At 45.6% G+C, this 11,897-nt stretch overlaps 3 protein-coding genes across 4 annotated transcripts; 2 read left to right on the top strand and 1 right to left on the bottom strand.

Moving 5' to 3' along the window:
• The first annotated feature begins 63 nt into the window (after nt 1–63).
• On the top strand, nt 64–4,453 carry gltpd2a (glycolipid transfer protein domain containing 2a). The gene is made up of 6 exons (XM_053861256.1): nt 64–272; nt 407–471; nt 1,265–1,446; nt 1,515–1,668; nt 1,755–1,951; nt 3,072–4,453. The coding sequence occupies exons 1-6, from the start codon at nt 185–187 to the stop codon at nt 3,298–3,300; spliced, it is 915 nt and encodes a 304-aa protein (XP_053717231.1). The 5' UTR covers nt 64–184; the 3' UTR covers nt 3,301–4,453.
• Nucleotides 3,234–7,701, bottom strand: LOC128756590 (uncharacterized). 2 transcript variants are annotated; one of them, XM_053861257.1, is made up of 5 exons: nt 7,353–7,701; nt 6,559–6,700; nt 6,036–6,151; nt 4,779–5,004; nt 3,234–4,687 (listed from the first exon to the last, which is right to left on the bottom strand). In XM_053861257.1, exons 1-4 carry the CDS (start codon nt 7,603–7,605, stop codon nt 4,880–4,882), a joined length of 636 nt encoding a protein of 211 aa, XP_053717232.1. In that variant the 5' UTR covers nt 7,606–7,701; the 3' UTR covers nt 3,234–4,687; nt 4,779–4,879. The 2 variants fall into 2 exon arrangements, 1 of the variants encoding a protein (XP_053717232.1); XR_008414273.1 differs by having other exon boundaries at nt 3,235–4,687; nt 7,153–7,701.
• A 2,264-nt stretch (nt 7,702–9,965) lies between these two features.
• On the top strand, nt 9,966–11,202 carry LOC128755989 (transcription factor 7-like). The gene is made up of 6 exons (XM_053860110.1): nt 9,966–10,037; nt 10,105–10,190; nt 10,592–10,713; nt 10,779–10,950; nt 11,003–11,083; nt 11,143–11,202. Exons 1-6 carry the CDS (start codon nt 10,004–10,006, stop codon nt 11,200–11,202), a joined length of 555 nt encoding a protein of 184 aa, XP_053716085.1. The 5' UTR covers nt 9,966–10,003.
• Nucleotides 11,203–11,897: the final 695 nt, after the last annotated feature.

Raw genomic sequence — 11,897 nt, 5'->3', positions numbered from 1 at the left:
TGAGAGGCTAAATCATGAAGTTGTTCCACAGCTCTGGATAACTGGAGGACGGCGACTTTAATTCAGAACCGCCTTTGACCTGGGAGAGTGTGTGTAGATAACATGAGGGCAAAGGTCGTAGCAGTGCAGCGATGGCGACGACAAATGTGCTCAAGCTCTGAGTTGCTGTGAAGCTGAAGCCAAAATGATCTTCAGACGGAAGTTTGTGCTGCGGTACCTGCTGATGTGGGCCATGTTGGCGTTCCTTCTCTTCCTCAGCTCCCTCTGGCTACGTGAGTCCCTCCAACAGGTCGGCCATGTTGGCTCTTGCGTTTCTCCTTCCTCAAACATTCCACTTCAGCGCCATCCACCTCCTTATAACTTAAATACATGACATTGTTACTTTTAACTGCTGTCTTTTCCTCAGACCAGGAAGAAGTGGGCGACTGCGGCCCTGCAGGGCATCCATGCCGCAGAGTCAGCCACAAAAATGTATGTATTTATCATGTCATTAGTAGTCAACATTACTTTAAAAAAAACAACAACACATTTTTCTCATAGGTTTTCTGATACCAAGGCTAATATCTGGGACTAGAGTTATGTTTATGTGATGCCAAGGCACCAGATGAAAGGTCCACAGGTGCTCTCCTCGAAATTAAAACTAAAGCCACTTTTATATGACAGCAACACGAATGGGAAACATATGTGAACTAGGGATGGGTGATGTGGACCAAAAAAGTTATCGCGATAAATGTTATCATTTCGGCGATAAATCCATTTTCATTCTATTCCATGTGTTGGACACTACAGTCTCTCTTGAAACTGATTTATGATTAAACTTATCAGTGGAGTTTGTCTCCCACATCATTATTTGTTTATGTTTAAATATAATAGTTAACTAAGTGTAGAGATGAGAAATTCAATGTTTCACGTCTCTGGTAGAAGCCGCTGGTGTCTGACAGACTGCTCTGCCAGCTTTATTTAGGGGTTAAATTGAGCCGTCTGACTGCTGTATCTCATGTCTCTGAACAGTTGACTTGAACCATGGACAGAGAAATATTAGAAATAATGTGAATAAATGATCATTTACTTATATTCTATTCTCAAAATCGGGAGCCACAGCCCCACAGTCAGATATTGGTGGCTGAAGCCCAGGAGGAATTGAAGTGCCACACGTTGCCACACATCCCAACAGCTCAGAGTGTTGTCTGGACCCCAGGAGGAACAAACTGTGTGATATTTACTCCACTGAAAACTTCTAATGAACAACCATTGTCTCTCTTAGCAAAAACCCATTTCCCTTCCTGAAAAGTGGGCGGGGCCTGACATTGCGCCACACCTCATCAAGGAGTGTCCTGGCCAAACTTTTCAAGCATCCCAACTGCTGACGTTCCTGAAGGCCAGCCTGTCGGATGAGGATGATGTTCTCTTGGGTCCATATCTGCAGAGCTGGGATCAGCTGATCAGGTAAGGCCAAACTCTCGCCGACGTAGGGACAGACTTCCTGAAGCTCTCCACATCCCTCCTCTCTGCAGTTTCATGGAGTCACTCGGGACGGTGGTGGGATTCTTCTCCCAGAAGGTGATCGAAAAGGTGTCGCTGATACGAGAGCTTTCTCTGAAGCACGCAGCAGAGACTCGCTGGAACTCAGGACTCCAAACTATCGCCTCATTTGGACTGGACACCGGGGTGAGACAGTTAAGACGACACAGTGTCGTGCCCGTTCACCAGCCTGTTCCTCACGTAAGTGTTGGGAAACACCTCTCTCTGCCTAGATGTATCGTTCCGTCCGCTCCATGGTGGAGGCCGAACTCAAGGCCGGAGTGGTCAACTTCTCCTGGCGCACTGACTCGGGCTGCCGAACGCTGCTGCGGCTGCATCGCTCGCAGCTGTGGCTGAAGCTGATGCTGGAAGGGCTGACGGAGCCGCCAGACGCCGAGGGACGATTCAAAACACCAGGAGAGCTCTGCAGGTATCGTCACATTGGTCTCCATGGTCTCCATAGGTTACATCAGTGGTCCCCAACTTTTTTATCACCGCAGACCGGTCAACACTTGACAATGGGAACGTGGCCTGGGGGGGTATGTAGTTGCCACTTTGAACCGTCACATAAGGCCTCTGCATGTGTGCCTACTAAGACTCACAAACTCTCCTCCCCCTGCCCTCATGCCCGCTGACTCTGGTCGCCATGGTAATGTTTAAACATGCCTTTATAAAATAGCATACAGATACACCACAAAGCCCAATGTAAAGTGCATGAAAGTTTTAACTCACCATCAATGGGAGCCCTGAGCTTGTTCCTCTGCAACGAGACGGTTCCATCTGGGAGTGACGGTAGACGGCCACGATAAATCCATATTTCAAGTACGACTCCCGGTAGTTTGTTTTTCTTCTTGGAAGTCGTAGGCACTTCTCCAGTCTCTTCACTGAGCCTTTTCCCCTTCGCAAAGAAACAGCTGTTTCCTACTCATTTTGCAAGTTTGTGGGTTAAATTGTGGTTCTCAAGTGACAGAGGCTTAACCCAGAGAATCATTTTTCCAAATAAAAGGTTTTTCAAAATAAAAGATCCTTCAGACTGACAATACACAAAAGAGAAATAATTCATAATTTCTTGTGTGGCCCGGTACCGGTCCCCGGAGTTTGGGGACCACTGGATTAGATGACGCCAGTATCTGGAGGTCCCTCAAAATCAAAGTCCTTGGCCTCACAGGGTCACAAACAGTGTACACTGGTCTTTGAGAGTAATGCACCCCCTTTCTCAGCTGAACTGTGGAGATGGTCTCCTCCATGTAGGGGTGTATCTATGACGCCCACTATAGAAGGGAAGCAAGGCAAGAGTGGACCCTCACAATCCATTATGGGGCATATTCAGACCCTGATGGTCCTCTGAGAACAGAAGATGAATGAAGGCAGCACTTCTCTCAACCGCAAGGTGCAGCCACTAGTGTAAAAGATCAACATCGATCTCAGAGTCAGGGGCAGGAGGCAGGTCAATGGCTCGCCTCAGGATCCACCTGTTGGCTGCTCATTCCTTTCAGGCAGAACCAGGAAAACTCTTGAGGTCACCATCTCACACCAAACTCTCCTCCCAGAGACGCCTACCAGGTGGCGCTGGCGCCCCATCACCCCTGGATGCTCCGTCAAGCCGCTGAGCTGGTCTTCCACGCGCTGCCAGACAGGAAGTACTTCCTGCAGCTGGTGTGTGTTCAGAGCCAGAGCGAGGCGGTACCAGTCCTGCGTGTCATCATCCACGCTCTGACGCTGGTGCACGCCAGAACCCAGAGAGTCCTGGAGGAGCATGGGATGCTGGAGCTGCCTTGAAGGATTCCAGCACAACACAAAGCTATTTATTCTCTGAAACTCCATCTTCGTACTTGAAAGGTTATTTTGGATTTTGACTGTGGAATTATTTATTACCATGTGACCACAAGAAGGCAAGAAAGCTGTGCTGACGGACTTTTGTCTCCAAGTTTTTAAAAATACGATCAGACACTGTGAATGAAAACGCTTTTTGGAGTTGGCTGGGGGAAGACTTCGATGTGAAGCCAAGAAGGAGAAGTGAAGAGTGAAATGTTACAGTGTGTACTTTAATTCCAACAGAATCTAACCTACCAGCAAAAGACCACTTGAGGTCCGTGTGCTTAAATGTGCACTTCTGTTCTGGGAAGCGCTCTAAGACGAAGCCCACAGTAGTGAAAGTGTTTTGTGCCCTAAGTTAAGACCATTTAGTGGCTCATACAACAACAAAAAAATTCAAACAAAACAAATTTTCGAAGTGAGGTTCTGCTGTGTGAGCGATAGAAAGCCTGAGTCCATGGTGATTTGGGTGTCTTGAATACATTCAACCTGCGATCTGTGTGCGACCTACAGGGGGCGCTCAAGATCTGCAAAAAAAAGCTCTTCTGTTTCTACATATCAACTGCAGGACTTCACCAGTGTCACCGGTTGTCAGAAAAAAAACCAAAAAGAAGACAACAATTGGGGAAACACTAAAACAATCTCAAGCATTTTCTCAGTGTGTAACATAATCTCAACAGCTGGAGTGTTACTCACCTAAACTTTGGTCCAAGTGTTCTCATGAAGGGCTCTTATGACCAAACGTGATGGTTCATGAAACACACTGCGCACCCCGTTGACAGGATGCTGCACATCTTTCACTCGGCCTAACAACTAAAAGCAGGGATCAGCAGTCACGACTCACTTCCAATTGAAGATCACAAGTCCAGTTTAAACCTCGCTTCTGATTGGTTCATTGGCTCAGGCTTGAGTGTTGTGTATGTGGGAGGTGCAGAGACCTTCACACAGACGAGCCCTGTCCATGTGACGAAGGGTTTCCAGAGTCGACGGCGACCGGAGCAACACTGTGCATCTTCAGGCAGTGACTCTGTGTGAAGGTTTTGTGGCACAGCTTGCATTTGTACGGCCGCTCTGCGTTGTGTGTCCTCATGTGAATGGTGAGGTGCATTTTCATGCCGCACACAAAGCGCCGGTCCTTCGTGTGTATCCCCATGTGCGCGTTGAGGTTCCCCTTGCGTTTGAAGCCCATCCCGCACACTGAGCAGCTGAAGCGAGAGAGATGAAGCCTCGGCTGCAGACCGGGCAGGTGAACGGCCGCTCCTCGCTGTGGATCTTCAGGTGGGATTTCAGGCTGCAGTTTTCCATGAAGGCCTTGGGGCAGATGTGGCACAGGAAGGGCCGCTCTCGCTCACTGTGGGTGAAATTTAAAGTTATTCTTCACCTACTATTGATTATAATTCCTTAAGGTTATTTATTCATAACAGTCTGTGTGTGTGTTTCACCTTGAGACGAATGTAGAGTGTCGGGTTGTTCACCGAGGACATGCTCCTTTTGATTTCCTCCGGGATCATGGAGGTCACTCTCTTGTTTCTGTTGCGGTCTGCTATGTACATGTACATGCCTGGTTGTCAGTCAGCTGAGGGATGGTGGAGTGCAGCATCCGCAGGAAGTCCATCTCTTGCAGGCCAGTTGGGCACCACAGCTGCATCGGGTCGTTTTTCGGTAAAGCTAGGGATCACGTGACACTTGTCATCACATCAACTGAATGAATCTATGAATCTAAATCTAACTTTTTCTTCACAGAACAGACACAGTTCCTTCCACCTATCATAATTTGTCCAGTCTGTCAAAAAAGTAAGTTCCAGTTTCAGTAAATATTTCATTTTGCCCCCACCATTTCTTACTGTAACCGTAACCGCAGTGGCTCAAACCTTCTACGTTTGTAAGAGCTGGTGAGCCCAAAGAAGACATACCACATGACAGCGGCAGATGGCCACATTGAATATAATCGAGGCCCAAGGTCATACATGTATCATCACTCCTCCCCCTAGTCCATCTTTGGACAGCAGGGTGAACATATACCACACCATATTTATTTGTAAAGCACTTTAAAAAGCAATAAAAAAAATCATCAGCAAGTGCTGTACAACTGTAAAATCAGGATGAAACAAACAATAAATGCAATAGAATTAAAAGAGGGCAGAGGGCACTTAAAATTACTAAAAAGATCAGCTGTGTGGTTGTATAAGAGCCAAAGAGTAAAAGTGCGTTTTAAGAAGTGTTTTAAAAGTGGACAGTGATGGTGCCTGTCTAACATGGTGAGGGAGCCCGGGGCCACAGATTGAGAAAGCCGGTCTCCTCTCACCTTCCTCTCAGTTTTAGGTACCTCCTGGAGCAGCTGCTCAGCTGCAGACGGGTCAGGAACGCCTGGCTAACTCCTACAAGGAGACACTTGGCACGCGATAAAAGCAAGGACCACTGCTTCCAAATGCTGCCTGGATAAAATGGTCTTCACCTTAGCGAGCCGATGGAGATAAAAGAAACACAACTTGACGACCACGATGATCTGAGAATCACATTTAAAATCACTGCCCATTTTAAAAGCGAGGTTTCTACCCCTGGGTTTGACATAGTCACAGCGGACCCAAGTTAAAAGACAGAGAATCACAGACATTACTGGGTCTAAAAACCACATATGTCAAAATCGAGTTCCACACATCTGCTGTTGAGCAGCCTTTAGAAGATCTTTCTGAACTCACCAGTCAAAGTGTCGTCCAGGACACGGACCCTCAGGAAGATATGGTCTTTCTCTTCCCTGAACCAAGGTTTGGTCACTCTTCTCTCAGACGGAACTTTTGGGGTCGAAGTCCTGCAACTGAAGATGGAGCTTAGTCCGTCAAATGTAAACACCGCATCGACTAGTTTGATACAACAAAGAGAAGAATGACTTCGGTCTGTGAGAGTGGAGAAGAAGATACTGAGGCTGTGAGCATATCAGAGGGACAAGTGAAGAAGTTTGTAGCACAGATGGTTTGGACACTTGGAGAGAAGAGAGTTGGACGACTTGCCCATCCTCGTTCCTCGTCCAGGACAAGGAATGTTGGAGATGAAGAAAATGAGGAAAACCAATGATGTGCATGATGAAGGAAGATGTGAAGACAGAGGAAGATCAAGAGTAGTATGGAGATCCCCCCCCACAGGGGTCTGCAGCAATGTGGGGGAACAGGGGATGATCCTCGCACATTCTCAGAGAAGTAAAACCATCCAACAAGCAAATACAACCTTTCTGAGATTTCAAAATCTGGATCCTTCGGGTCTTCTTGTTTCTGTCTCGCGCTCAAATTTTCAGGTGCCAGGGTGTCTTCATCAAACGGTGAGGAATCATCTCCATACCAGATGAAACCCAGGTCTTCCTCCTGAACATCTGAGCAGGGCATTTAAGGTCAATAACTTTGAATGTCGGTGGACAATTCCATGTCATTCTGTGTGACTCGAGTTTTAGAGTCACTCCACTCAGTACAACCAAATACAACTTCATCTACTCTGGAAAATGACATAACGGCCTTTTGTGAGACTCCTTTTCACTGCCATCAGAAACTCCATTAATGGTCAGAGAATCGAGGATGTTGCGGTCAGTGATCTCAGCTACAATAAGAGATTTCTGTTTTACAAGCGTTTTAGACTACACCAATGTCGACTTCAAGAGACTCGCACAAGTTCAACTCAATATCTTAAACTGCTCTGTGTACATTGTTTACATTTGTGCTCTCCGCAAAGTCTGTGTAGCGCCGAGAGTGACAAACAAAATATCGACGAGAAATAAACTAGACAAGAACAGGAACACATGTACAGTTTGATAAACAGAGCTGAAGATACACGCAGAGAGGCTTTCTCCCGGGAAACAGAGAAATTCCAGCGGTTGTGCGTGGCCCTGCTGACCCCCCTCGAGCCGCCGCTGCACGAAGCTCTGCAAACAAACTCGCACGGTGAAACAAACTACAACTACCCCAAACATGGGCAACTCCACCTTGGCTGTGAACTATGCTACTTCACTCCACTCACACGGCTGTACAAACCGTTTCGCTCCAGCTTGACCCGAGGCTGCAGCAGACACTCCAGCAGCCTCTTCTGTCTCTCCAGTTCTCGTCTGTAGCCCAGAGCGTCCTCCTCGTAGCCGACTATGGTTCGCTCCACCACCGCCAGTATCTCCTGGGCTCCTGAGCTCAGTTTCTCGGTGACTATTTGTCTCAATATCGCAGCCTTCGACACGTCACCGAGCCTGTCGACGGACCTCGACGACCCAGGTGTGTCTTTCCTCCAGCAAGACATGACACCGTCGCTGTTCTTGACGTTTCTTCGGTGGAATCCTGAGGAAAAACTTTATCTGCACGACGGAGTTCCCGCGCTGGGTGGTGCGACATAAAAACAGCGTCGACAGGAAACAAATCTGGACGGTTGTGCACAGGTATTAAAGGCAAAACAATAACAACATTTCCACTGGTTTCGTCCCAAATTCACTTTGATTCCAATATTTTATCAAACTGTTTCGACCATTTAAATTTGAAAAGCGAACTATATTTAGTTTTATTTTTGTTGACGCTCATCTTTGTATCAAAAATAAACATTTACATTCACCTTTCCTTTTTGGTTACTTTTTTGTTGGAGGCGATATTTTTTAAGTGGCAGTAGTCAGAAATTTTGAAGTAATTCAAGGTGTTGAGGTTGGAACTGCCAGGCAGAAGGTGGAGAGGAAGGCAAAGAGGAGATTGATGGAGGTGGTGAAGGAGGACATGAGGTTTGTAGGTTTGAGAGAAGAGGAAGCAGAGGACAGGGGGAGATGGAGGGAGATGATCCACTGTGGCCACCTCTGAAGGGAGAAGCCAAAAGGAAAAGAAGAAGAAGAAGGAGGAGGAGGAGAGGAAGGAAGAGAAGAAGAAGCAGAAGAAGTAGGAAAAAAGAAGAAGGAGAAGGAGTTTGGAACTGCCAGGCAGAAGGTGGAGAGGAAGGCAAAGAGGAGATTGATGGAGGTGGTGAAGGAGGACATGAGGTTTGTAGGTTTGAGAGAAGAGGAAGCAGAGGACAGGGGGAGATGGAGAAGGATGATCCGCTGTGGCCACCCCTGAAGGGAGAAGCCGAAAGAGGAAGAAGAAGAAGACGAAGCACAAGAAAAAGAAGATGAAGAAGGAGGAGAAGGAGAAGCATTTTGGGACTGTCAGGCAGAAGGTGGAGAGGAAGGCAAAGAGGAGATTGATGGAGGTGGTGAAGGAGGACATGAGGTTTGTAGGTTTGAGAGAAGAGGAAGCAGAGGACAGAAGGAGATGGAGGAGGATGATGTGGCCTCCCCTGAAGGGAGAATCCCAAAGGAAAAGAAGCAGAAAAGTCTTCTGCCATTCAATGCACAACTTGCAAGCTTCGGGAAGTGAGCTTCGGGAAGTGACTAAAAGTCTGTCTCAAGAGAAATGGGGAGGAGCTTGATCATCCTGTAGAGACTCAAACTACATCCAACTTCAGATGAGTGAAAGAAAAACGTACAATAGGAATAAAACCTTAAACATTCATGAAAATAAAGAATATATATGAAGCGTGTGCTGTACCTACAAACAATAGCAGAGTGTGAATCTACGCTGATTCCATGTGACATGTAAATGTGGCACAAGTCAGAAGATGTTCCTCACTCTGAGGCGTGGCACTAAAACATTCTTGACAGTAGAGCCACTAAAAATCCACCAGCGTGTTGGCTCCTGACCCACCCTGCAAACCGGGTCAGAGGTCACAGGCTAGTGATGCATTAGTGGGAGGAGCGTGTGGAACGTCTGTCACAGATTTGTCAAACTCGAGCAGAATTTATTGAAGACTTGTTTCTCCAGTGAATGTATCTTACATATTGGATAATGAATAAATTGATCAATTCAATTCTAGATTACCAACAACCACTTATTGACACACTGACCTGGTTTAAAGTCAATAATGATGATGATGGTGATTTAACCTCTTCTCCCGCCGTTTAAAAAAAATAATCCGTGCTAAACGCATAGTAGTTTTTTGGCATCGATTTTCGTCAATTGACGCTCGGTGCATGAAGTATCAATTAGATTGCGATTCCAAAACCCACCAGTAGAGGGCAGCATGGTTGTGACTCGTTATAACGGACAGGGACAGATCAACGGGTGTTCAGTCAAGTGTAGGTCACCATTGTGACGTTTCACCATCAGATTCTCTTCATTTGATTTTCAATTTTATTTTTATTATTTTACTTTACAGAGTACACGTTTTAATCCGTGTTACGTTTCCTCCACTTGGAGCAGATGCCTCACAAAGAGGTAAGTCCCGTTCTGTTTTTTTTTCCTGAAACATAATTACATTGAATAATTATTATTATAGTTATTACAATGACAATATATTTTTAAATGATTGTTGTTGTTTCCATGTTTAACCTGATAATTCATTGTTTAATTCACATACTGTTTATTTCAAACATCATTTAAATGTGAATACAGAAAACATTTTGTTTGTGGTGTGATATTTTAACATTTTGTTCTGTTTCTTTACTTGCTGTTATGTTAATGCTTAGTTTCTATTTAAACATATCTTGTTCGAATCCCCACCCCCCTTAAATGTCATCTCTTATCTACAAATTATGGCACAAATGAAAACTGGACGTGAATAGAGCTCACAGATTTGGACTCAGGGGAAAATATCTTGGTCTGTATCTCAGGAACTGGGTCAGATGACTGATGGGCAGAAGATCATCTGCACACCTGGTAAGAACATTGCACTTCATTCACCCACCGATGAGGTTTTACCTCCTGCCTGTCTATGGTTCTCCAGGCGACAATCAGGCGTTGGACTGGCCGCAGTGCATGGCCAGCGCTGGACAGCACCACCACACCAGCACGGAGGTCCAGACAGATGCTGTGAGTCGAGGAGAGTGGAGGCCTAGCAGCCAATATGGTGGCCTTCCAACACAATCAGTGTCATGTTAGAGGTCAGAGGTCACAGCCCACAGCGGCGTTGGCCACATGACTGTGATATGCTCCTCTGAAACAGCTGAAGGAAACAGCTCTGTCACTTCCTCTAACATCAGCGTTGGTAACTGTGTGCACCCGATTAGTGCACTAACTTTCATCTTTAGTCTTCTATATCTGATAAAAACATACATTATATTCATGAACATAACTGTGTTAACAGCTTCAACTAGACCTCAAAGTCAAGCCATTGTTGATAGAAAGTATGTTGCAGGTTATTTTGTTTTTTAAATAGTTTCATGAACCGAATAAAGCACATATTTCCTCCTCAAAAGACTTTGTCTTTGCAGATGTCCGTCCATCCCCTCATCCCTCTGCTCATATACAGCGACAAACACTTCCTTCCCTCCTCCCCATACGACCAGCAGATCAGTGCGGCGCTCTCTTGTAACCATGGCGACCCCTTCAACAGGTAAGAGTGTCAACATTTGGGTCTCTGGGGCCACTGCATCAGGACAACTCTCGGTGCTTCGGCAGGCCTGGAGTTCCGGTGAAGAAGCCTCTGAACGCGTTCATGCTTTACATGAAGGAGATGAGACACAAAGTCCTGCAGGAAGGTCACGAGAAGGAGAGCGCCGCCATCAACCGCATCCTGGGACGGAGGGCAAGTCTCTTCCAGTGCTTCTCTGAACTCAATGGTGCGACGACTGTCTGATAACTGTCTGACTCCTCAGTGGCACGGCCTCTCGCACTCCGAGCAGTCCAAATACTACGCCCTGGCTCAGAAGGAGAGGGAGCTCCACATGCAGCTCTATCCTGGATGGTCCGCTAAGGACAACTACGTAAGTGTTCCAGACGTGCATTTAAACGCCACACCAAGTCATTTCGTCAATCTTTCCAGGGTAAAAGGAAAAAGAAGCGAAGCCAGCCGTTCCAAGGCAGCAGCCTGTGCTTCGGTTAGTTCGACTCACAGACGAGTTTGTGATGCAAGGATGAAGCCTGAGGTTTGAACTAAGAGGAGAACATGTTTCCTGCAGCGGAATCCTGAGCGACACACACATGCTGCAACACCTCTCATTGACACCTCGTGCTTGTAGAAATACAATTGCTGTCGTTTAAACAGAACCTTGGTCATCGCTGCTGTACGTCTGAACCTTCAAATGATGAAAAGGTTCGAAGCAGGAATCTATAAAAGATATTGTGTCCCTAAAACAATATTGTCAAAGTTGTCTATTGTTTTCTAACTTGATGTGTCTGACATAAATGTTGTTGTAGTTGTTGAAATAGAAAGAGAAGTTGTTTTCTGTCACATGTTATGTTCTACTTATTACATCAACACAACATTTATATATATATATATATAGTGGTGGGACTGAGTTAATTACAATAAATTAATTACAACAAAAAATAATTTTATTTTATTTAATATTCTAAAATTTAAATTCTTATTCAAATATTTTCAAGACATTAAAAGAACGTTTAAATAAGGTGATATAAGAACTTGAATATAGCCACCATCATGATTTATTATGCTATTGTCAAACTGATGCAAAATAAACAATATTTTGTTGTTGAAATGTATGTATGGGTCCATCATTTGATTCAGTAATGTACCAAATTCATTCCAATTGAAAAATGTGGCTTCTTGTGGCAAAT

Source organism: Synchiropus splendidus, chromosome 3, assembly GCF_027744825.2.
Source record: "Synchiropus splendidus isolate RoL2022-P1 chromosome 3, RoL_Sspl_1.0, whole genome shotgun sequence".
In the NCBI taxonomy this organism is placed as follows: domain Eukaryota; kingdom Metazoa; phylum Chordata; class Actinopteri; order Syngnathiformes; family Callionymidae; genus Synchiropus; species Synchiropus splendidus.
Note: the sequence above shows the minus strand (reverse complement) of the source record. Positions and strands in the feature narration are given on the sequence as shown.

Coding starts and splice junctions, on each gene's coding strand:
- LOC128756590 (XM_053861257.1), bottom strand. CDS start 7,605: ATGTCTTGCTGGAGGAAAGACACACCTGGGTCGTCGAGGTCCGTCGAC. Junction 6,152..6,558: donor GATTTTGAAATCTCAGAAAG/GTTGTATTTGCT, acceptor CTCCATCTTCAG/TTGCAGGACTTCGACCCCAA. Junction 5,005..6,035: donor CCTGGACGACACTTTGACTG/GTGAGTTCAGAA, acceptor CGTGATCCCTAG/CTTTACCGAAAAACGACCCG.
- gltpd2a (XM_053861256.1), top strand. CDS start 185: ATGATCTTCAGACGGAAGTTTGTGCTGCGGTACCTGCTGATGTGGGCC. Junction 1,447..1,514: donor AGCTGGGATCAGCTGATCAG/GTAAGGCCAAAC, acceptor TCCTCTCTGCAG/TTTCATGGAGTCACTCGGGA. Junction 1,952..3,071: donor ACACCAGGAGAGCTCTGCAG/GTATCGTCACAT, acceptor CTCTCCTCCCAG/AGACGCCTACCAGGTGGCGC.
- LOC128755989 (XM_053860110.1), top strand. CDS start 10,004: ATGACTGATGGGCAGAAGATCATCTGCACACCTG. Junction 10,714..10,778: donor CATGGCGACCCCTTCAACAG/GTAAGAGTGTCA, acceptor GTGCTTCGGCAG/GCCTGGAGTTCCGGTGAAGA. Junction 10,951..11,002: donor AACTCAATGGTGCGACGACT/GTCTGATAACTG, acceptor CACTCCGAGCAG/TCCAAATACTACGCCCTGGC.